Source organism: Astyanax mexicanus, chromosome 5 (genome assembly GCF_023375975.1).
Source record: "Astyanax mexicanus isolate ESR-SI-001 chromosome 5, AstMex3_surface, whole genome shotgun sequence".
NCBI lineage: Eukaryota > Metazoa > Chordata > Actinopteri > Characiformes > Acestrorhamphidae > Astyanax > Astyanax mexicanus.
Window position 1 is genome coordinate 48,748,392 of NC_064412.1, and position 26,830 is coordinate 48,775,221.

Here is a 26,830-nt window from a genome sequence, read left to right on the forward strand (position 1 = left end):
CTAAATAGAGACAGAAGGGTAAGGCAAAAAATAGTCAAAATAACAAAACAAGGTCGGTAACAAAATAGCAAAACACAAAATAAACAAAGGGAATATTTGGGGAAACAGGAAATGGCCATTGGAAAAGTCACATGAGCCAGCATGTCCAGAGGATTACATTACATTTATATTACATTACATTACATTTGGCAGACGCTTTTGTCCAAAGCGACTTACAATAGTGAAGCACAAAAGTAATAGAAGTTAAAGGTAAAAAAAAAACATCTTTAGACAGGGACTAAAGGAGGTTAAAGGGAAATAATGGGATAGAGGAGTAAAAGGAGGGGACGAAGGAAATGAGGTTAGAAGTAGTTAGTGTGTTAGAGGTGTTAGGAGAGTAGGCGCTCTTTGAAGAGCTCTGTCTTCAGGAGTTTATTAAAGATAGCGAGAGATTCTCCTGATCTGGTAGTAGAAGGTAGTTAGTTAGAGGTGTTAGGAGAGTAAGTGCTCTTTGAAGAGCTCTGTCTTCAGGAGTTTATTAAAGATAGTGAGAGATTCTCCTGATCTGGTAGTAGAAGGTAGTTAGTTAGGGGTGTTAGGAGAGTAAGTGGTCTTTGAAGAGCTCTGTCTTCAGGAGTTTATTAAAGATAGTGAGAGATTCTCCTGATCTGGTAGTAGAAGGTAGTTAGTTAAGAAAGTAAGTGCTCTTTGAAGAGCACTGTCTTCAGGGGTTTCTTAAAGGTGAGAGGGCAGGTGCATCTTGGGAAATAGAGTCATTAGAATGAGAACTAGAGTCTGTGGCAGGCAGACAGTCAGCGACAGGACTGACGCTTCAGGAGGTGATCTAAGACACATATAAAACAGATACAAATCTGAAGACTTAAATCATTTTATGAGGTGGTCTGGGACACATTTGTGCCACATTATAACAGTGTGAACCCACGTGCCTCTCCAAAATGTATATAACAACCCAAACTCCTCCTAGTACAACTGAAACACCAGTAATAACTGCCATGCAGTGGGTGAATTTGCATATTCCAACCCAACCATCAATCAGATTTTAGTCTAATTATCCAGTTAGGCTCATTTGACTATGAATTGAAATGCTTGTGACTAGATCACAAACTGATGGGCAGAAGCTTGAATCTTCCATGATTTTCTCATAGAGAGCAGAATTTATAGTTCCATCTATTACAGCAAGTTGCCTAGGTCCTGAAGAAGTAGAGCTAACTACCACCACCATGTTTAACTTTCAGTATGACGTTTTTTTTTTTCTGAAATTATGTGTTAGTTTGACACCAGATGTAACAGAGCACACACCTTCTAAAAAGTTCTACTTTTGTCACGTCAGTCCATAGAATATTTTCTCTTAGTCCTGTGGATCATAAAGATGTTTGTTGGCACATGTGAGACGGGCCGCTGTGTTATTTTTGGTTAGCAAAGTTTTTTGTCTTGGAACTCTACCATGGATACCATTTTCACCCAGTCTCTTTCTTATTATTGAATCATGAACACTGACCTTAACAGTAACAGTACGTAAGGACTGGAATTCTTAAAATTCTACCTGGGTTCTTTTGGGACCTCCTGGATGAGTAATCCATGCCCTTTTTGGGTAATTTCTGTTGTATGTAAGTAAATCTCTAGGGGGTAAAACACTTCTTTTACGGCACTGTATTTAATATTGGAGATGAAATCCATACAGTATGTATTCTCACAAACATCAAACACTTACAGGCCATACAATCAAATTCACTCAAACACAGCCGTTGGTAATGAGTCATTTGAGGTCGTCCACTGCTGGTTTTACAGTAACGGTCAACATGCAGTTCATGCTGAACTTCCTGGGTGTGTGTTTTATATTGCCATATGGTTTCAACTGCCTTTCTTCTCCCCATATCTACTCTTTGGATCTTGCCTCATTTTCAAAAGGGGGAGAAGCCCTGCGCTGTCCTCTCCCAAATGTGGTTTGCGTTAGTGTTTTTATATTACTTAATATTTATGATTTGTGCCACTCCTTGTATTGTCTCATTTGATAAATATTTCAAAATACATCAAGGAGCAGCCGTGCTTTGATTCGTCTGCCAATAACCAACAAGAGAACAGTTCTCAAGGCCACTGAAAGCTCTCTGCGAGAGGGCCAGAACTCGCTGCCACAGGATTCGGTTTCATTCTCCATGTGTTCGGAAGAGCTGCGCTCCACTATGACCTACTAATACCAGAGCAAATATGTTTAGCATCATGTCTTTTTCCATGTCTAATTGGATATCTAGTTCACTTCCAGCTTTGAGCTCCATCCACCAGTTCACGAGTGGCCTATCTCACACTCACTTTGACTTTTATTTGATTGCAGACGGTAAAAACACAAGATATTTCATGTTTTATCTGCTTAACTTCATTTCATTTATTGATATACATCTGTTCCTGCATTTCAGACCTGCTACACATTCCAAATAATGTTTTTAAAGCATTTACCACTTTTCGCCTAAAAATTCTCCACACATTCTTCATTGGGGTGAGGAATGCAGGCAGGCCAGTCCGACTCTCATTCCTTTTTCTTCCACAGTCATACCTGTATTGTCGTAACTGTACTGTAGAGAAGTGGGTGGAGCTTCTGGACATGGTGAACACAAGGCTTGTGTTGTGTACGTTAAAGTTGTAAGTGGTATTAGTGAATATAGTAACTCTGTATTGTAGAGAAGTGGGCGGAGCTTCTGGACATGGTAAACATAAGGCTTGTGTTGTGTACAGTAAAGTTGTAAGTGGTATTAGTGAATGTAGTAACTCTGTATTGTAGAGAAGTGGGTGGAGCTTCTGGACATGGTAAACATAAGGCTTGTGGTGTGTACAGTAAAGTTGTAAGTGGTATTAGTGAGTATAGTAACCCTGTATTGTAGAGAAGTGGGTGGAGCTTCTGGACATGGTAAACATAAGGCTTGTGTTGTGTACAGTAAAGTTGTAAGTGGTATTAGTGAATGTAGTAACTCTGTATTGTAGAGAAGTGGGCGGAGCTTCTGGACATGGTGATCATAAGGCTTGTATTGTGTACAGTAAAGTTGTAAGTGGTATTAGTGAGTATAGTAACCCTGTATTGTAGAGAAGTGGGCGGAGCTTCTGGACATGGTAAACACAAGGCTTGTGTTGTGTACAGTAAAGTTGTAAGTGGTATTAGTGAATATAGTAACTCTGTATTGTAGTAGAGAAGTGGGCGGAGCTTCTGGACATGGTGAACATAAGGCTTGTGTTGTGTACAGTAAAGTTGTAAGTGGTGTTAGTGAATATAGTAACTCTGTATTGTAGAGATTGTTGGTGATGAAGGTTAGTACAGTAATCTCTTGTTCATGTGATTGTATCAGATATTGTTAAATTATGGTTTTTGATGCAGTGCGTCTGAGGAATCGGAGATATGAGCGTTCAGCTTAGGCTTGTGCTCTTAGCCTTTATACAATGAAATTCCTCCCCATTCTTTGAATGGTTTAATGATATTATGGGCTGTAGAGAGAGAAATATGCAAATCACTTCCAGCCTTTGTTTGAAGAACATTTCATTTCAGTTTTTAAACATTTTAATAATTTTCTCACACATTTGTCAGAAACTGGAGAACCTCTGCTCATCTTTACTACTCAGAGACTTTTCTGGATACCACCTTTATATCAAATCATTGTTAACAGATGATTATAATCATCTGTTAACATCACATAATCATTTAGTTTTGTTTCTCATTTCTTGCCCTCAGTTGCCCTATCCCAACTGTGTTTGGAACGTGTAGCAGGGCTGAAATGCAGGAATGGATGTATATTAATAAATGAAATTAAACAGAGCAGATAAAACATGAAATATACTGGGTTCATACTGTCTGTATATAAATAATAGTTAAAGTAAATATAAAGAAACATTGCATTATGATTTTTTTAATGAAGAGATGAGCATGTCACAGTGAACAGACTGAGGGGCTGAGGATAAGATCAGGCTCATTATGAGGCGAGTCTGGCGGTGGCTTCTCTCAGGGCGTGCTCAGTTTTCGGGTCGCTTGGTTCAAACCCAAAGCACAAAATGTTGCATTTCAGTTCTTTTTGGCTGAGCGTTCACACTGACATATTTTACATCAGACTGAAAGATATAAACAAAAGTCATATGGATAAAAATCAACTGATTGGACAGATTTTATGGTGCACATTTGGCAGAAATAGCTGCAATAGTGTCCAACAAACTCTCAGGGGTTTTATGTATGTGTTGTTTTTTGGGTTGTGTGATATTCTAAAGCAATCTGCTTGGGAGGCTGAGTGATACGCTGGATTTCCCATGATGCAAGTAAAAAAAATGGCCATGAGTGGATTTTTGCTCCTTTACTGCAGCAGCAAACATTGAGAAGACAAAAGTCTTGGGTAACACTTTACCTGGATGGTCCATTTGATGACCTTTTTAATGCTCAACTAACATTCAACTAACATTCAACTACATGTCTATTAAATGCAAATGAACTAAAAGGTAAAAGTAAATTATTCTCTATTGAATATAACCCAACATTAAACTCTAATCCAAACGCTTATCTTAATATTTTAGGATTGAGATTAGGGTTAGATTTTAAGCTTAGGTTAAGGTTAGGGGAAGGGTTATATGTAGGGTTAGATTTTATGGTTGATTAAGGGTTAAGGTTACGGTTAGGTGTAAGGTGAGATTTTAAGTTTAGGTTAAGGTTAGGGTAAGGGTTAGGTGTAGGGTTAGATTTTATGGTTGATTAAGGGTTAAGGTTAGGGTTAGGTGTAGGGTTAGATTTTAGGGTTGATTAAGGGTTAAGGTTAGGGTTAGGTGTAGGGTTAGGTTCTATTTTGAATCATTTACCTTCAACATAGTGTTAAGTTAAATTTGATGGACATTCAATTCAGTGTTAGTTAAATGTCAGTTGAGCATCAACAAGGCCATAAAATGGACAATCTTGGAACAGGAACTAGTGTTGTGTCCCATGAATTTTGTCATGTCTCAATGAAGAGCTAAAGAAGCTGCACTGACCTGTGAGATATGTGTGTGTGTGGCGTCTCCTGCACTAAAAGTGAATGTGATTTTAGGAACACTTGACATTAAGGGTTAATATTAACAGTGCTTATGGCAGTTAATTATCTTTGTTAAATGGTTAAATAATGTGTCTACTAATTAGTAATTGACAGGAAATTACCTGGGTATTTTATCGTAAGTTAATTAATGTCCTCTTACAGTAAAGTGTTACTGTAATCACTGTAGAGTACAATTCTAGCCAGACACCACCAGTCACCATCATTTGCTCTGCACTGCACTGCACTGTCCACTGTGGGTGGTAATATTAGTCTTCTATGGTATATTCCCATTACACACGACACTGTAGATGGAGGAATGTTGAATACTGGCCTCACAACTTCAGAAATGGAACATCCCATCCATTAGCACCCACTATCAGCCTGATACCAGAATTCAACCTAGCAAACGTTTGGGGACACTTTAGCTTTAAAATGTTAGGAGAGACTTTTGCTTAAAAACATCGGAGGTCACCTCAACTGTCAAAAGTTGGTGGATACATTAACTGCCAAAAGTTGGTGGATACATTAACTGCCAAAAGTTGGTGGATACATTAACTGTCAAAAGTCGGGTGACACTTCTGCTTTAAAACATTGAACGTCACCTCAACTGTTAAAGGTTGGGGGACACCTTGACTTTTAAATATTGGGTGACACTTTCACTTTAAAACATTGGACGTCACCTCAACTGCTAAAGGTTGGGGAACAATTTCTATTTAAAACATTGGACGTCACCTCAACTGTTAAAAGTTGGTGGACAGTTTAACTTTAAAATGTTGGAGGGTGACACTTTCTATTTAAAACACTGGACGTCACCTCAACTGTTAAAGTTTGGGGGACACTTTCGCTTTAAAACATTGGACGTCACCTTAACTTTTAAAGGTTGGGGAACACTTTTGCTTTAAAACATTGGATGGGTAACACTTTAGATTTAAAATATTGGAGATCACCTCAACTGTTAAAGTTTGGGGAACACTTTCGCCTTAAAACATTGAACTTCACCTCAACTGTTAAAGGTTGGGGGACACTTTCGCTTTAAAACATTGAACTTCACCTCAACTGTTAAAGGTTGGGGGACACTTTCGCTTTAAAACATTGGACGTCACCTCAACTGTTAAAGGTTGGGGGACACTTTCGCTTTAAAACATTGAACTTCACCTCAACTTTTAAAGGTTGGGGGACACTTTCGCTTTAAAACATTGGACGTCACCTCAACTGTTAAAGTTTGGGGGACACTTTTGCTTTAAAACAATGGATGTCACCTCACTTGTTAAAAGTTGGTGGACAGTTTAACTTTAAAATGTTGGGAGACACTTTTGCTTTAAAATATTGGAGATCACCTCAACTGTTAAAGGTTGGGGGACACTTTCGCTTTAAAACATTAAACGGGTAACACTTTCGCTTTAAAACATTAAACGGGTAACACTTTCGCTTTAAAACAATGGCCGTCACCTCAACTGTTAAAAGTTGGTGGATACTTTAACTTTCAAATGTTGAGAGACACTTTCATTTTTTTTAATATTGGGGGTCACTTAACTGTTAAGAGTTGGGAGATACTTTTACTTTCAAAAGTTGGATGTCACCTCAATTGTTAAAAGTTGGGGAATAGTTTAACTTTCAAATGCTGGGAGACACTTTCGCTTTAAAACATTGGAGGCCAACTTAAATGTAAAAATTTAGGGTATAGTTTAATTTTTAAATGTTGGGAGACACTTTTACTTTAAACAATGGAGGTCACCTCAACTGTTAATAGTTGAGGAATAGTTTAACTTTTAAATGCTAGGAGACACTTTTAGGTCATCTAATAACTCAATTAGTCAATTAATCAGGTATGTGCATTTTTTAATATAGAAATATAAACTGCATACCAAACCAATTTCAAAATGTCTGTTTTTTTTTTTCCAATATTGTGCAACCATAGTCCCAATCTTTACTATTAGCAGAGTTGCTTGTCAAAGGGTGCAATCACTTCTTAGTTCAGCTCTGATGATTTGTGCAATAAAACATGCTGAGCGGGTGCATTTAGTATCTCCCGCAGATTTTCTATATCCAGCTGGATGTCTTTTTCCTATATATTCAGCAATTTATCTGACCACTAAAACTCACTCCAAACAAAAACTACATTAACACATTAATTTATTACTCACATCATCACTGCTCAGTGAATTAATGAGGGTTACACCAATCCTAACATTATCATTATTTAAATAAAGATCTAAAGAGCAGCGCAGTGTGATGGGGTGGTTAGCGTAGTATCTGCAGTGTGTGGATCTCGGTATCTGAAGGGTTACAGCTGGAAGTGTTTCTCACTGCCTGGCCCGGACCCAGAGGCTTAATAAAGGGAATTAATGTAGTGAACTATCTGTCAGATTCCCAAACACAGCTGGAGCAGACATACAATCCACACACACACACACAGTAACACACACACACGCACCAGTACCATGCTCTCCCGCTGTAAGGGCCTGCTGTGAATGAAGCTCTGGTGAGAGTGAGGCCCGGCTGATTGTGAAAGCTGTTTTTGCAGCATCACTAAGAGATTACACAACACTGTCCAAGAAACAGAGAGCGGATACAGGCCTGCAGTCAGCACATAAATACACTCACACACCAAACACACCAAACACCAATATCTGTTTCTGTAAAGCTGCTTTGCTAAAACATCATTCATAAAAAAGCCCTACAGCTCTTTAAAAATATAAGAGATCTCTTAAAAATGATGAGTTTTTTTTTTTCATTTTACCACATTGAAAACCTCTGGAATATAATCAAGAAGAAGATGGATGATCACAAGCCATCAAGCCAAACTGAACTGCTTCTATTTTTGCACCAGGAGTAAAGGCATAAAGTTATCCAAAAGCAGTGTGTAAGACTGGTGGAGGAGAACATGATGCCAAGATGCATGAAAACTGTGAATAAAAACCAGGGTTATTGAGGTTTTTTTTTATTTGAGGTCTGAAAGCTCTGCATCTTTTTTGTTATTTCAGCCATTTCTCATTTTCTGCAAATAAATGCTCTAAATGACACATCTTAACTGTCAATAGTTGAGGAATGCTAAACTGTCCAAACTAAGGGCTAAACTAAAGGGTCAAACACTGGGGGAAAGCATATTATAACAGTCAAATGTTGAGACACATCTGTCAAAATATGAGGTATAATTTAAATATAAAATTTGTGACACCCCCTAACTTTCACATGTTGGGGGACACTTTAACTGTCAAACGTTGGGAGACAATTCCAGTATCAGAAGTTAAAAGACAATTTAACTTTCAAACATTGAAGTACACCTCAACTGTCAAAAATTGGTAGACAATTTAAAAAAGTTGGGGGGCACTTTAACTGTCAACTGTTGGGGGACACTTTAACTGTCAAAAGTTGGGGGACATGTTCACTGTCAAAAGTTGGGGGGAACTGTAACTGTCAACTGTTGGGGGACATGTTCACTGTCAAAATGTTAGGGGATAAGTTCACTGTCAAAAGCTGGGAGACATTTTTGCTATCAAAAGTTGGGGGACATGTTCACTGTCAGAAGTTGAGGGACACTTTAAATGTAAAAAGTTGGGGGAAACAATAGCGAACCCTAACATTTTCTGCTTAGTTGAACTGTTTATTGGTGGGGACACACTAACTGTGCCTCTGGCCAGGGGACACTGTATAAATCTATGCAAAAATGTAACTATCAATTGTGGTGGACACTAACTGTCAAAAGAAATACCTACTAAATGATCTGCATGTATTCATTTAACTTAAATTATATTATAACAGAAAGATTGAAAAAGAAGAATAATGAATAATTTACAGGCGCTCAAAAATAATGTTTATCAATAAAATATGTGACTAAAATGAACAATATAATTTATTCAGCGGTACCTATAAGAAAATCATAAAGAAAGAGAAAATCCTGATTAGCGTAAAATAGAAAGAGACAGTCTAAAGGAGATAAATGAGAGTTTGTTAGCCTCGCTCTCTGGAGAGTGAGTGCCCATCATGTTTATGGCTGGGGATCAGTGTACAGAGTGGTCCGGCTGGCCCGGTGCCACGCGCAGCAGCCCACGGATCAGCGGCTTTATACAGGCCAGAAAAACAACCCACACCCTCCCCTAAAACTCCTAAACACACTAAAAACAGGCCTTATCAGCATTAACCCGTCTGTTGAGGAACACTAACCGAGAGGCACTTCATTAAACAGTCTTCAACTGGCCCCACTCAGCTAACCCCAGCTAACAATTTTTAGTTAGTAGATGATTTTTAAATGGTACAGTTAATGTTCTTAGATCTTTCAAGTTCTTTGAATTTTAGAATGTTTTAATTTAATTTCATTTAATTTTTAAACATTCTGGTAACTTTTTTTTCACTGTTTTTATTTTTATTTTTGGGAATGTTACATTTTGAACATTTTATCATTATTCATTAGGACTCCCCCTATCACTGGTGATGCTCCAACACACCTCCGTTGATACATGTGGAGTCAGCCACCGGCTCTTTTTGAACTGCTGCTGATGCAGCATTGCTAAGTAGCATCACAGCACGGCCGAAAGTGCAGCGACTCAGTTCTGATACATCAGCCCACAGAAGCCTTGTGCTGGTCGGCATCACCCTTTGGAGTAATTAAAGGAGAGAGCACCATCTACCCACTCAAAATGAGCAAGGCCAATTGTGCTCTCTCTCTCTCAGGGCTCTGGCAGCTGATGGCAAGCTACATGAACAGGATTCGAACCCGGCGATCTCCTGGGGAACGTCACATTTAACTTTTCCGTAATGTAAGTATTCGTCAAGCTGGGAACGTAATGTGAGAAATGTTAAAATAACTTTTCCATAAGTATTTTCATAACGTTACAGGCTAACCTTCCTGGAGCCTTTTTTTAAATAAAAATTACACACAGTCAATCAAACCTCCCTGTGTCTACATCCATTTTCCATTCATATCCATTCAGCTTCACTGATCATATTGAACACAAACTGTAAGATCTATAATTACAGACTGTAGTTCTGTATCTATTTATCTGCATACTTTATTATTCTCCTCCTTTCACCCTGTTCTTTAATACTCAGAACCCCACTGAAGAGAAAACCACCACAGAGTAGATATTATTATTATGATTATTATTATTATTATTATTATTATTATTATTATTATTATTATTATTATTATTATTATTATTATTATTTGGGTGGTGGGTCGTTATTATTCTCAGCACTGCAGTGATTAGCACCGATTAGCGTGTTGGTGGTGTATGAGGTGTTAGTGTGTGTTGTGCTGGTGGTACAGTAAGTGGATCAGATGCAGCAGTGCTGCTGGAGTTTTTAAACACCTCAGTGTCAGAAGATCTCTTTCTTGTCTCAGCATTTAGTATTAAAAGGACACATAATGAAAGAGCATCACAGTGTATTTTAAAGCCATTTTGAAACGTTTTCTTGGTGATTTATTTCTGTTTGAGTTGAAGAGCATGAGGCCGATTATGTGATTGTTGTTTTTGTGTGGGGTTCCATTTAGTTAACATTTCTACTTTATCATATAGAGCTGACTGCGTTTAGGTCACTCCCACGCCTGATTCACGCAAACTCCACCCTAAAACTGAAGCACAACCCTAACATGCGTCCACACAATCCCCCGTTACACACACACACTCCCACACACTCCCACACACACCCACACACACCGCCTGGTGCCTGAGAAACTGTAATCTGGCACCGCTCCAATATCAACACAGGAGAGTCAAAGGTCACCCAGGCCTTCTGAGACGATGCAGCTTTTCAACTGGGTCATACTTCATCCCAGTTCAAACTGGGTCAGGGTTTATCCTGATTCAAGGGCAATTTTGCGGGGTCAGGAAAAATCACGGCGACTTTCCAACAAAACAAAGACGGACTTTCAGGCTCAGAACCTCCAGCGCCAACGTTCAGCTTTACCCCAAGTGTTTTTAGAAGATGAGGGGGAGGGTATTCACAATTCATGTGGACAGACTGGGGTTGATTCTCGTCTAGGGATGCTTGGATATTTGGCAACAGAAAATATGTTGATCCAAATAATAGGGGTGTTACGATTTCGATATTTTATCGAAATCGATCGAAATTATGTCATGGTCTTGAGCCTCGAAGTCAAAAAGAGGATCGACAATCGTTCTCTCTATAATTAGCAAGCACACGCATGCACAACGCAAATGGCGCAGCAAACTGTAGCCGACACCACGGTCATTGTGACTGCTCAAAGAGCGGCCCTTTCTCTAGAGAATGTGGAACTGTTCCTGTATTTTTTTTATTATTTATTTTGTTATGTTGCACATTGCTGTTTTAATAGTGCACACTGCTGCTACCAAAAAAGCCACTAGATGGCATTACATATATATCTTAATTAAATTATTTACATTTGACCATTAGTGCCTAATGTGGTGTATTACAGATCAATTGTATCACTTTGCATCACTTATATCAAGCCCACCTTTTGAAATAAGATATTGTAAATTTGATGAATCAAACCAATGACTGACCATAGACTAATCTAAAACTGGCATAGGCCTCTCTGCTGTAAAAAAAAAAAAGAAAAAAGAAAATCAAGAATCGAATTGAATCGTGACCCTAAAATCGGAAATTAAATCAAATTGAGGATTTAGAGAACGTGACACCCCTACCAAATAAGTGAAAAGACAGAATAATTTACATCACACATTGCCTCATTAGGAATTCTTTTAGAAGTGGCGGCAATTGGTTTCCAAGATACTAAAGACAGCCAAAACTGTTCTCACTCCAGCACTAATTGGTCCGGTTAAAATGGATTCGTTTTTTCACCCTTATGTGGTTTGATTGAGCAGATGTGAAAACAGTAATCGCACTCGGGTGCAGATCAAAACACCATTTTCACCACAAGCGAACCGCTCCAGAGTTTATTTGAGACTGGTCCGAGACCACCTCCTTTAGCTGGTCTCGGACCAGTCCCAAATAAACTCTGGAGCGGTTTGCTTGTGGTGAAAGTATGATCATGTCTCGGTCTGACCCAGCTATCAAATATACTTATTTTTATTTGAGCTAAACTGCTAATAAGATGCAGTTAAATCTGATATATTAGCCAGATAACACTAATTACCACAGCCATGAACAAACGCTGTCTCTGCTGCTCCATGCTGTCTACATGCTATAGTCTATAGTCAGCAAATGTTCAGCAAAGCGTTCTCCATTAAAGCAGCTCCAAACTACTCAGCCCAACACAGAATCTTCTCTATAGTTACTTTCTTGCTCCCACGCCAGACAGCTCTAACCAATCAGAGTAGACGATATATTATAGATGCGCATTTTGGTGCATTTAGGTTTGTGCCTGTGTGAAACCAAACCAAACGAAGGGAGAAAAACTCCATGTAAGTGAACTCAACAACTGATCAAAACTATAGAACTACAGGTGTAAAAACATACATAGCCACAGGACTATGTGAAGACTAAGCTAACACACAAACTTTAGTCTGTCATCAACTCAAAGCAAGTAATCCAGCTTGGAAAAAAACAGTTTGCATCGGGGATAAACTGCTTCAGCTCAGCAGAGGCTGGCTAATGTGTATGCAACCACCAATTCATATGAAAAAATCTCTGCTGGGTTTGTAATTGAAATTTGATTATGTGAAATCTGAAGCAACAACAGCATTAATTTTGCAGCGGTGGGCCACCACTACCAAATACAGTTTATGTAATAGGAACACTGTATCGTGCTTTGTTAGTATTAGGGCTGTGTTCTGGCATGAACATTATAAACTGAAATTGAAGGATAATAAAGTATGCAGAGAGGATGATATGCGCCATGCAACAAGACGATGACCCTAAGCACAAAGCTGTTCTATCAATAAATAGTTAAATAAGAATGAAGTTAATGTTGATGTGTTGGCCAAGTCAAAGTCCTGACCTTAATACAGTAGAAATATTGTGGGCGGAGCTGAAGCAGCAGTTTATTGGATGTATGGATAAAAGGGTGTGGCTTAAGTTTCTCCAAAGCCAATGTGCAGAACTAATCTGCAGTAACTGAAAATGGTTAGCTGCAGTTATTGCTGTACAGTGGTTTGGAGTAAAGTATTTATACCCCTTGATCATTTCCACATTTTGTTACTTTACAACCACAAACTTAAATGTATTTTATTGAGATTTTATGTGAAAGGCAAACACAAAGTATTGCATAAGTGTGAAGTGGAATGAAAATGATACATGGTTTTCAAACTTTTTATCAAATAAAAAATCAGAAAAGTGTGACGTGCAAAAGTATTTTGCTGCAACTGCAAACAGCAACTCATGTTTCTTTAAACAATGTTTTTCTTCTCGACACTCTTCCATGAAGGCCATATTTGTGGAGCGCATGACTTATGATAGTTGTCCTGTATACAGATTTTTCCACCTGAGTTGTAGATTTCTGCAGCTCCTCCAGAGTGACCATGGGCCACTTGGCTGCTTCTCTGACCAGTGCTCTCCTTGCTAGATCTGTCAGTTTGGGTGAATGGCCATGTTTGTTCACTAGTGTTCTCTAACAAACCACTGAGGCCTTCACAAAACAACAGTATTTATACTGAGACTAAATTACACACAGCCTCACTCTATTAACTAATTAAGTGACTTCTGAAGGCAATTGACTGCACTGGATTTTATTTAGGGGTACACAATACAAGTTTGTGGTTGTGAGGTGACAAAATGTGGAAAAGTTCAAGGGGTATGAATACATTTGCAAACCACTGTACACGCAGGAACACCAGATACTGAAATCATATGTCCACTTTTACCACTCACATATGTGCATGTAATATTTGATCATTTTCCTCTATGAACAGATAAGCTCAAGTTTAATGCTTTTGTATCATTTGCTTGATTTGGTGTTCCTTATCTAGGAAGTAGTAAGAGTATGGAGACTGAACATTAGGTCATAACTGATGAATTGGCTCCTGCTTCTCTGTAAAACTGCACAATCCCCATGGCACTGCATGTACAGGAAAGCTCAGCATGGGGGGGTGGGGTTATCAGAGTGAGTGTGTAGGGGTGTGAGATAGTTCACCACATGCTGAAATGCTAAAACTCGCAGCGCTCCTATAAAATCCATTCACAGCAGTGCATTCCTCTGAGGGACTGCTCGCTAAACTGTGCTAATGTGAGAGCTCTCCGTCAGCTTATCAGACCAAACGCTCTCCGACAGCCTGGAACAGTGGAGAAACACGGGCCTGAAACACCTACGCTACAGGTCCGTACAGCAACAGGTTCTGGAAAGCATTCAGAAACTTCTAACTAAATCCATCAGCTGATTCATAAAGATGTTTTAAAACTGTAACTTAAAGATTCACCAAACGAATATTAGGATTAGTCACAGGGCATCTTACATTTTACCATATTATTACGATACATTTCCCACAATAACAATTATATCATGATACTGGGATTCTGTGATACTCTAAATACCACAATACAGTTTTCTCCTATATTTCTCGGCATCTGTGTTACTAAAGAGGATAAAATACTTCTAAATAAGAACATTTACTATTATAGAGTTTAAAAACCAGTATTATTCAGCACAGATTTAGCCTATTCATGTTATAGAGATTTAAAGCACCTATTGTGTGTTTCCATAAAAATATCCATATTTGGTGACACTATTGATACGATCGATATGATATATCGTGGTATCGATATACTGTCCCACCCCTAATTAGGATCAGATCCTTGCATCAAACAATTAGATGAATCACACTGTGGGAAGTTACATGGTGGTATTCTCTGTTTTAAAAATCAGGAACAAAGTAATCTACAGAACAGGCATGCACCATTTTAAAGCTGAAACTATTTGTTCAAAAATGGCAAACACAAAAATGTAAAAAAGGTGGCAAAATTAATCCAATCTGTTTAGTTTTGATCCAGGTCAAAACTTTTGATTTTGTTTGGTTTTGATACAGGCATGCAACACAAACCATAGCAGACAGCACGACTTACCATATGGCTTGGTCTGTCATCAACTATCAGTGAGTAACCCAGCTCAGAATAGCAGTTAGCATCGATATCAATAGATATTGTGACAGACCAAGTATTGAGTATTGACTGATACACAAAGTTTATTTATCAGTATCAGTATCAGTATCAGAGGCAAAGATAAATTGGTGCATCCCTACAGTATCTCCATATATCTTCTTTAAGTTCAATAAAGCTTCACTTTTAGCATTTGGAAATACCTTAACACTCTAATAATGTCTACAGACTGGGGGGGTGGGTTTGAGGCTCTGCCTGCTCGAAGTCCATCACACAGTCCCACTCTGTCTCGGCTCCACAGCATATAAATAAAAAAATCAACAAATAAACAGTCTATTTATACCAGCCAGACTAATTAAGTTTTATTTATAGCTCAAATCCTAAAATAAGCCGCGGTGGCCTGTGCACAGTTGGCGTTCATTAAGCTTAGGCAGCAAAATGTGGCCACTGTTATCACAAACGGCAGCTTTGTGTCCCGTGAAAAATGAGCTGTTTCTTCCACGGCCCCTGGAGAGGGGCCCGCAACCTGCCCCCCTACCCCCCGTCCCGTCCAAAACACGGCATCCCAAACACTGGGGGAGGCCCACAGCAAGAAAAAGAGAGAGGCGAAGGGTCTAAAAGACCACTATATGCAATACATGACATATATGTACATATATCAGGAGTGAGTTTCCAATATAGTGTACATATATAGAAATGAAGAAAATTCAACTATGCAAGTTTATTAAAACAACATGTATGCTAAAATTCTGTGTACTAATATGTTTATAATTATATAATCATTTATTTGACATAAGCATTCATATTGTGTGGACCCAACATATATATTTGCCAATGTATTAAATTATTCTAGAACATACAGTCCCCTCCAAAAGTATTGAAACAGTGAGACCAATCTATTTATTTCTGCTGTAGACTGAAAACATTTGTGTTTGGCATTAAAACATGAAAGATTAACATTTCAGTTTTTATTTCCAGGTATTTACATCTGCATCTGATACACGGTTGAGAAGATCCAGAAGAACCTTCTGTCTGAACCCACCCAATATTCTTATGAGCAAAGTATTGGCATAGATAAACTTAAAATAAATTAAAGTGAATGAGACTTAATATTTAGTTGCAAATCCTTCACTTGCAGTAACTGCATCATGTCTATGACCCACTGACATCACTAACTTTCTACATTCTTCTTCTATGATGCTTTTGCAGGCAGAGCGTTTTGGGTCATCTTTCTGCATTATGTGATGATCTAACAATAATAAATTCAACTGTCTTTAAATTGACAGACAAATTGTTTCTGTAGGTGATCGTACATTAGTGAAGATTAACAAGCCCGTCCCTGAAGAAGCCATGCAAACTCAAATCCACTGTGTTTCACAGATAAGCTGGTGTGTTTAAGATCATGAGCAGATCTTTTCTTTCTCCAAACTTTAGCCTTTCTATCACATTGGTAAAGGTTAATCTTGGTCAAAATAATCAATAGTTAGTCCTTAGGTTTGTCTCTGTACTTCTTGAAAAAATCTAGCATTGCTTTCCTTTTCTGTGAACAGTAGATGTGATACCTTTACTCCTTCCCCATGTATGTTGTTGCTGATGTCATTAACAGTAGTTTTAGGGTTTTTCTTTACAGCATGCACAATGTTTCTGTCATCAACTGCTGTGGTTCCCTTTGGTGTACTTGTGCAACATATGTTACTTAGTACACCAGTGACGACTTTCTTCTTCAGGACATTCCAATTGGTTTTACTGGCCCTTGACCATATTTGTGCAATGGCTCTGATTGATCTTGCATCATCTCTCAGCTTAAAACAATGCTTGTTTTTTACCCATAGACAGCTTTATGTTTTTTTAATGTTTTATTTATAATTTGTATGAATTATAAATGCACAGTCTGCTCATGCAAAACCTAAATCTGCTGAACATAGATATTTATATATTTTTTAGTGTTTGAATAACCAATGTAACAAAACACACCTGATTCACATGTTCCAAAACTTTTGCTCATAATAAAAATACACCAGTGACGACTTTCTTCTTTAGGACATTCCAATTGGTTGTACTTGCTCCTGACCATATTTGTGCAATGGCTCTGATTGATCTTGCATCATCTCTCACTTTAAAAAAATCTTGTTTTTCACCCATAGACAGCTTTATGTTTTTTTAATGTTTTATTTATATTTTTTATGAACTATAAATGCACAGTCTGCTCAGGCAAAACCTAAATCTGCTGTACATAGATATTTAAATGTATTTAGTGTTTGAATAACCAACAAAACATACTGATTCACATGTTCCAATACTTTTGCTCATAATAAAAAGGGGGGGGATCTTCTGAACTGATCAAATACTTAGAAATACAGTCATATGAAAAAGTTTGGGCACCCCTATTAATCTTAATCATTTTTAGTTCTAAATATTTGGGTGTTTGCAACAGCCATTTCAGTTTGATATATCTAATAACTGATGGACACAGTAATATTTCAGGATTGAAATGAGGTTTATTGTACAGAAAATGTGCAATATGCATTAAACCAAAATTTGACCGGTGCAAAAGTATGGGCACCCTTATCATTTTATTGATTTGAATACTCCTAACTACTTCTTACTGACTTACTGAAGCACAAAATTGGTTTGGTAACCTCATTGAGCTTTGAACTTCATAGCCAGGTGTATCCAATCATGAGAAAAGGTATTTAAGGTGGCCAATAGCAAGTTGTTCTCCTATTTGAATCTCCTCTGAAGAGTGGCATCATGGGCTCATCAAAACAACTCTCAAATGATCTAAAAACAAAGATTGTTCAACATAGTTGTTCAGGGGAAGGATACAAAAAGTTGTCTCAGAGATTTAACCTGTCAGTTTCCACTGTGAGGAACATAGTAAGGAAATGGAAGACCACAGGGACAGTTCTTGTTAAGCCCAGAAGTGGCAGGCCAACAACAACCCAAATGTTTTCAGTCTACAGCAGAAATAAAAGAATTGGCCACAATAAATGAATTTAAGTTTCATAATTCTCCTGTTCCAACCCAGCCAGTGCATGTGTTCAATTCCCTCAGCAATACCTGATTTACCATCATACCATTATTAAGATCAGACTTACCAAACCAGCTACTGATATGATGAGAACTATAAATAATACTAGACTCTGAACACAGTGAGGTAAATCAACTTTTTTATGTATTCAATTACTACTGATTTACTGAGCTAATAAACACTTATTGCCCAGAAAAGGAGCTTTAAAATTGTGAACTTTTGCATAGTACTTTAAATGTTTAATTCCAAGAACCACATTTTCGTATGGCTCCTTTTATCACTGAGTCTGTTTGTTGAAACCTCTGAATGGGTTTTCCCTCTTGGAAAGAGCGCTGTGCTGCTGATGTTTACAGTGCATATATTCCATTTCAAAGCCATGGGGCTTCCACTTACACACGGCTCTCTCTCCCTCTGTTAAAGAACCTCTGTAACTCGCCCCCTTGATCTCTCCTCCACACACACTGACCCACCTTACACAACCTTCCATCAGAAAAAGTTGGTACTGTATGGAAAATGTAAATACATAAAAAGCACACTTTAAGGAAAGTAAAGCTGTAAAGCTTTCCCTTTTAGCAAGTGATGAGGAGTTTTAGATGTTATTTTCTCAGGTCAGTTCAGTACCTGTTCTCTCTTCTTCCACAGTCATGCCTTTGTAATAAGTGCAGCATGTCTTTACGCACTGAAATTCCTCCTGATTTCTTGAATGGTTTAATGATATTATGGATTTTAGAGAGATAAATATGTTAATCCCTTCCAGTCTTTCTTTAAGGAACATTGTTTTTAAATATTTTATTAAATTACTCATACTTTGGTTAAAAAAACTGGAGATCCTTTGCTTATCTGCTCTTGTAGGGATTCCACCTTTTTTGGACACTGCTTTTATACCAAATCATGAATCATAATCACAGACGTCATTATTTATTGTTTTCTCCCCAATATTAGTCCTAAATTGCCCATTCCAACTTTGTTTCAGCAGGGCTGAAATGCAGTAATGAATGCATATTAATAAATACAATTAAGCTAATAAGATTAAACATGATATATCTTGGGGTCATACTTAGGGCTGGGTATCGTTTAAAAAAAATTCGATACCAGTGTCAGGATTAGACCCAGGCAGAGAGACGAGGAGGCGGACGTAAACACAGGTAAGGTGAATTTATTAAATAAATATAAATAAACAAATAAACAAAGAACAGCGAAACAAACCAAAATAAACTAGGGAGACTAGAGAACATAAATAAAACAAACAAGAGATAATAAGAATAACTAAACAGGGAGTAAACTAGGGAACTAGAAACAAACAGAGATAAACACTAAACAAGGACCTAGGGCAATGACAAATGAAACACGGAGAGGCTAAGAAAACGCAGAGAGAGACAGAAAAACGCAGAGAGACAGACAACGGGGGACAGTGCAAAGACCGACCGAGGACAAGTAACAGAGGAAGTCTTTTTAACATAACAGGAAACACACTGGGAGTGGAAACACCTGGGGAAGGGGTGGAGCTACAAATGAGACATGAGGTAATGGAAAATCACAGGCAGAACACAGGGGCACGGGTCACGTGGGACAACACAGGCACGAGGACAGACAGGAAACAGGGCCAGGCGTGACAGAAACCTCCCCCTAAACGCGCAGCTCCCGAGGCGCGGAAAAACAAACCCCGGGGGCTGGCGGCAGGGAGAGGCCGGGGAAAACAGGAGACCGAACGGGAGACTGGACAGGGAACTGGACAGGAGATGGAGACAGGACAGGGGACAGAGACTGGACAGGGAACGGACACTGGACGGGGAACTGGACAGGTGACAGAGACTGGACGGGGAACGGAGACTGGACGGGGAACTGGACAGGTGACGGAGACTGGACGGGGAACTGGACAGGTGACGGAGACTGGACGGGGAACCAGACAGGTGACGGAGACTGGACGGGGAACCGGACAGGTGACGGAGACTGGACGGGGAACTGGACAGGTGACGGAGACTGGACGGGGAACTGGACAGGTGACGGAGACTGGACATGAGACAGAGACTGGACGGGACCGGACATGGGAACAGGGACAAGAACATTGACGGGGACGGAAACAAACACAGTAACAGGGACAGGAACAGAGAAACCACCGGGGACAGGAACTGGAACACTCACAGATACAGGGACCAGGACAGGGAGAGACAGGGGGACCAAAAACATAGGTGGGTGCCCAGGACTGGCAAAAGTCTGTGGGGACAGCCTGGGCACATAACTGGGGGCAAAGTCAGGAGGCCTTGGAGCAGGCCTGGAAATACGGGGCCTTGGAACAAACATAGTTCTGGAAGCTGCGGGTGAAGTAAAAACCCGGACTGGATTCCTACTCTCTCGTGCAGAGTCCGGCGTGAGGAGCGCGGGGAAAGTCTTTGCCCGCGGCTGGCTCGCCGCGCAGGGGGTCTCGGAGCGCGATTCCACTGCCACCGCGGGAATCACGGGCTGCGGTTCGGCTGCCACCGCGAAAGACACAGAGCGCGGATCGGCAGCTACCGCGGGAGGAAGGAGCGGCTGGCGGGCTGGTGCAGGAGGGCAGTCCTCAAACTCCTCTTCACTGGATGCAGGTGTGAGGAGATCGGAGTAGTCCCAGGAATAGGACTCCTCACAGCCTGCATCCATGCCACCCCCGTCCTCGTCGGGGCGAGGATCGAGGCTGACCGCACACAGCCCTAGCGCCCCCCCAAGAAAATCCTCCCCGGAAACGGGCTCCTCCTCCGGCTGGCGGGACCCCTTAAAACGTCTACCCCGAGGCCTGCGGCGTCCTTGGGGCCTCGGGGATTCCAACGCCGGAGTCCCGAATGGAGCATGGCGGATCGCCATCCTGGAGCCAGTCAACGGGCTCCCCTCGTGGGTCTCGGTGGGCGCCACTGCAGCTGGGCTGACGGGCTCCAACCCGAGGAAAGGCGCTGGGAGTGGGTCATCTCCCCGGATTTGCTCGGCGAGGAGGCGGAGATACTCCAGGTCCGCCTTCCGAGCAGCATACCACTGGTTTATGTCCATTTGGTCGGTCTTTTTGTCAGGATTAGACCCAGGCAGAGAGACGAGGAGGCGGACGTAAACACAGGTAAGGTGAATTTATTAAATAAATATAAATAAACAAATAAACAAAGAACAGCGAAACAAACCAAAATAAACTAGGGAGACTAGAGAACATAAATAAAACAAACAAGAGATAATAAGAATAACTAAACAGGGAGTAAACTAGGGAACTAGAAACAAACAGAGATAAACACTAAACAAGGACCTAGGGCAATGACAAATGAAACACGGAGAGGCTAAGAAAACGCAGAGAGAGACAGAAAAACGCAGAGAGACAGACAACGGGGGACAGTGCAAAGACCGACCGAGGACAAGTAACAGAGGAAGTCTTTTTAACATAACAGGAAACACACTGGGAGTGGAAACACCTGGGGAAGGGGTGGAGCTACAAATGAGACATGAGGTAATGGAAAATCACAGGCAGAACACAGGGGCACGGGTCACGTGGGACAACACAGGCACGAGGACAGACAGGAAACAGGGCCAGGCGTGACAACCAGTCCCGATACGATACTTTGAATTCAGTACCGATACCCAAATGATACTTTTTTCAATACCTTTTTCTAAATTGTAATAAAAAAAATACAAAAAATGATTATTATTATAACACAACATATTTATTGAACAGCCGACATGAGTAATCTCATTCTCATACTGTCACCATCAGAAACTCCATCTTTACTGGATCTTGTTGGATCAAACAGTGAGAATGCTTGTGGCGCTTTATTAAGAACAAAAATCACTGCTTGTGCTTAAATTACAAATATTTTTCCTACATAAATTGCTTTATGCATTATATTTTTAAGAGTTATTTAAAAAAAAAATCAGAATTGCATTGACAAAATTAAATTAAGTTAAATGAGTGGTGGCAATTAATTACTTTTTTATGCTGGTGTTTCCCTGTATTTTTGTGAGGGGGCAGGAATAATAGTGTAGTGTGGTTTAGGTCAGGCAGACTAGAGCTTTTTTAAAGTATTACAATATCTCAGGAGAGAGGGAGGGGGGGGAAGACAGCGCGAGTGAGAGAGAGAGGGAGAGACAGTGTCTAAGACACTTTAAATTATCATCGCAAACATGCTTACAGCATTTCTTTTTGTGCCTGGGTGTGCCAGGGTGCCGTCGCTGGTGTTTTTACCTCGCTGTGTACACTATCCGTGTTTGGGGCATTTATGCACGTTTCATAAAAAAGTATCAAAAACAGGCATCAAAATATTTTATACCTTTTAGTACTAGAGACATTTCAATTAATGCCTTTTTGGTATCGAATTTTGATACCCAGCCCTACTCATTCTGTCTGCATAAATAAAAGTTAAAGTTTTCCAATTTGTTTCAGATTTTGAGTTGTATCAACTACTGGAAAAAACAGTACTTCCATACATTAAAATGCAAAAGAAGTATACTTATTAGACAGTCAGCTTTTAAATTGTTTGTTGCGTTTTTCGGCATGTGCAAATTAGGGTTGGGAATCGCAGGACATCTCACGATAGAACTTATTACAATACGCTGACCGTTATAACAATGATATCACAATACTATAATTCTGTGATACTTGATATATAACAAGACAATTCTCTATGATACTTCACGACATCTGTGTAACTGAAGGGGATAAAATACTCCTAAATAAATTAATACCAGCAATTATGGATTTATTGGTGTCAGTTTCACATAATTTCACAACCAGTATTCTTTACCGCATGTTTATCCTTTTAATTTGATTATAGCACCACCACATGGAGTAATGAATTTGGTGGTATTAGGGAGTTTAGAGCGCCTATGCTTATATTTAAAATAGTGCTGGGCGTTATGACCGGAAAATGCATATCACGGTATTTTTCAAGATCCTAGTGGTTTCACAATATATCTCAGTATTTTTATTTATTTATTTTATCATTTTTTTGCATGACTGAAGTATATATTATATAAAACACCAAGCATTTAAATTAAGACTTTGATTACTGTCTGGTTTAATTTGTCCCACAAAATTACACCATATACAAAGGAATCAGACTTTATTAGCAGAAAACCAGCTGAAGAATGTAAACAATACCCTTAAAGAGATACTTCAACAACTTTAACACGGCTTACAAAAAATAATATTTTAAATAGTCCCATAAACACTATAAATAGACCTTAAATACTCAAAATGTAAATATTCAAAAGAGATATTTCTCAAAAGTTCTATTGCACAAATAAGATACAAGTATAATATCTATTTACAATATGTTGTTATTAAAGCCATTAGAGGCATTACAGTATTAAAATCAGCCACAATTCCTTTCTTTTTCCAGGTTACAAATACATTCAGTTCAGTCTGCATTAATATTAATGATCATTTTAGCTACATTATTAATATATTTAAAAGAGCTATAGTCACTGCTCTTAAAGCTTTTTTCTGCGTTTTATCTCTTGTGCTGAATAAATGATTCTGTACCCAGGACCGATTCTGGGCTCGTCTGGGGGAATTATTCTGAGTGAATAATTGCCGTTTAGTGTTTTACTTTACTTGGAAAAATCACTTAAATGGCGAGGGCCAGCAGCATGAACTTCTTTAAAAAAGTTCTGTTCTCATGTTTCTGTGGACCGGCCAGAGCGAGATGCTGCCACTGAGTTGCCGTCACTCCAGTGTTTGTTATGCTAACTGGCTAGCAGTTAGCTAGCATTCTGTATCTGCTTCTTTGACAGCATTGGCCGGCGCTGGCCAGTGCTCCACAGCTCCTCTAGTGGAAAGTAGTAGTTGAGTAATTTGTAATTTTGAAAGTTTAAGGTTTTTAAAATAGGTAATTTTACTTTTACTCAAGTTCATTTTGACACAAGTAATTTACTTCGCTACATTGGAGAACTCCCTGTTACTGAGTAAAAAATAAAATGCTGGGGGAAAAAAAAACAAATTGTCTAAATAAAAAAAAAAATAATAGTTTTGTTCTCCATGGCAGCGCAGCTGAACTTTTCCCAGCAATGTTTATTAGGGTTAGCGAGAAAGACGCTGTGTAAATCAGCTGTGTAGCCTGGGGTCTGTGTGCGCGGCACAGGGGAACCGGTGTTCTGTCGAGTTATGCTACCCATCGAAATGCGTTTCTTTACGGCACTGCACATGCACCGACCAACATTTTTTTGTATGTTTTCATGTTTTTAATAATAATAAAATAAAGTTTTCATTAGAAACACCTGCTTGGATGTTGAAAAAACATGTAAATAGCAGTTAAAGCATAGCAATGGCACGTTAAAAAATAATAATGAACTGTAAAACTACGAAAATATGGTTTATAGTCACATATATGACCAAACTTTTTAAACTTTTTAACAGTAAAGAAAAAAAATGGATCATAGAAACCTATGCCACTTGTTCTTGAAAATGTTTTATGGGTTGGTCTAAGCAAATACTGCCTAAAAGGTCCAAATTATTTAATTGAATAATGATTTAATTTATGATTGTTGTACTTTTACATCAAATAAATAAAAGTAACTATGTAACTTTTACTCAAAGTAAATTTTAAATTGAGTACTTTTTTTAGATGGGTACTTTTACTTTTACTTGAGTAGAATTTTAGAATAGTAAAGGTACTTTTATGCAATTACAATTTTCAGTACTTTTTCCACCTCTACTTCCACCTAGTGGTATGGCGGTATGTATAAAAAAATACATACCGGTTCTAAACTCCCCTACGGTATGCTGTATGAACCGACATACTGCCCAGCACTAATGTAAAATATTACATTAGGTTGAAAACAATACAATATATTGTAATAATGATTTTTTTCCCACTACTGGAAATTGTATTGGAGGGCAGCATCTTTGTTATTTATTTTTCTTCAATTTAACATATGAAACTCAATACACTATTACAATACACTGCTGTTAACATCCCCCAGATTGTTCTCTATCTTTACTCTAAAAACTAGACAGTCTCTGAGATAATCAGCGGAGCAGAGGCTCTGCATGACCCCAGTCCACAACAGTCAGCAGGCTTATATGACCTTATTCAAACAAACCAAACACTAGCGTACATTAGATCATCCTGGGGGGTCACGGAAAGTACAGAGAACTGTTACATTTATCACAGTTCAAAGACCTTTCCAACCAGTCCAACCAGACATACTGTGGCCAATCAGACCCCCCCTGCTGCTCTGTGGGAACCGACTTCCTGCTGGTTGGTCGCTGAATGTGTGGGGTGATAAATTAACAAGTAATCGAATTACAGTTCTTTAATTTCTCACTATTAGTTGTTATCATTTGTAAGCATAAAGAGTTTGTGTTTTCTGTGCATAATACAACCCCAAATCATAAAAGTTAAGGCAGTTTGGAAATTAAAACAGTGTTTTTACAATTTTCTTCGACTTTAATTGCTGAGAGAATGGTTATTAGATATGTCATGTTTTATCTTATCTTCATTTTGTTTATTAATATTACATCACATTGCATTACATTTAGCAGATGCTTTTATGCAAAGCAAATTACAAATAATGATGTACATTAGAAACAGAGTTGCAGAGTTGTTGGCTGCCCGTTTGAGTCTTAGTGCCCTTACTGCCCCCAAATTGCCTTTTTTATTAACCCCCCCTGGTTCTCTCCAGAAATATTCTGCCAGCACTGCACCACAATCAACGTTTTGTGTATGGGAAGGACAATGAAAAGAGGTAAGGAAAATGAAGAAAGGAAAATAAGTGGGTCATTATCATGAACATGAAAAAGCAGATTTAAAGCAGATTTAAAGCAACCTATCTTAACTAACAACTTGTCAAAACTTTCTTTCTGCTACTCGTGCAACTGGGTGCCCCCCAAGGGCTGCATTCTGTCTCCTCTTTTGTTCTCTCTATACACCAGTGATTGTACATCAGATTCAGAATCCATCAAACTGTATAAATATGTAGATGATATTACAGTGGTTGGCTTAATAGCTAATAATGATGATACATCATACAGAGATAGGGTGGAAGGCCTGATATATTGGAGTAATTTGAACATCTAACCCTGAATATGGAAAAACCTAAAGAAATGGTGGTTGATTTTAGAAAAAAAGAGGAAGGCTCCACTATCTCTAGTCATTTTCGACCAGGAAGTTGAGAGAGTGGATTTTTTTTTTTATTTCTTGGTACAACCATAAGTAAATGACTTGTTTGGCAGGATAACACTGCTGTCTTGCTGGGGTAAAACTCATAAGAGGCTCTTTTTTATTAGGCAGTTGGAGAAATTTGGTGTGTCTGGGGAGTGTATGCTACATTTTTATAGAGCTGTGGTGAAAAGTGTACTGGCCTTTTCTATATGTGTGTGAAACAATAACACAACTGTCTATGAGATAGATCGGCTACAGAAGTTAGTGCATATTATTTTAAAAATCATTGGCTGTGAATTTCCATCTGTTGCCTCTATTTACCTCAGTAGAATGGAAAAGAAGGCATCTAAGACTTGTTCATACTGCTCCCTTCAGATAAGTGGTTTCAGAGCATTTTATGTAGAACATCAAGGTTTTGTAACAGCATGTACCCATCAGCTATTAAATTCCTCTCAGTTAGTATTGATATGGCAATAAAGTAATGAAATGAAATGAAATGAAATAAAGTCTTGGTGTGTGATCATTGTTGTATTTCAAACAAAGCATGTTCAAATATTTCAGCAAGTTCAAAGGAAATTGCGTGGACTTGTAGAACAATGGGGTATTATATACAGAATCACATTCAATGTTGGACAAGTGAGTCAGTGAACCTGACTAACCGGTATTACAAGTTTTCAATATAATGTTCT

At 38.9% G+C, this 26,830-nt stretch overlaps 2 protein-coding genes across 2 annotated transcripts in view; one reads left to right on the forward strand and one right to left on the reverse strand.

Moving 5' to 3' along the window:
* The window catches only part of crocc2 (ciliary rootlet coiled-coil, rootletin family member 2), a 126,616-nt gene that overhangs the window by 95,876 nt on the left and 3,910 nt on the right, over window positions 1-26,830 (reverse strand). The window lies entirely within an intron of this gene.
* LOC125802239 (uncharacterized) lies at window positions 19,635-20,237 on the forward strand. The gene is made up of 2 exons (XM_049479620.1): window positions 19,635-19,910; window positions 19,941-20,237. The coding sequence occupies exons 1-2, from the start codon at window positions 19,770-19,772 to the stop codon at window positions 20,097-20,099; spliced, it is 300 nt and encodes a 99-aa protein (XP_049335577.1). The 5' UTR covers window positions 19,635-19,769; the 3' UTR covers window positions 20,100-20,237.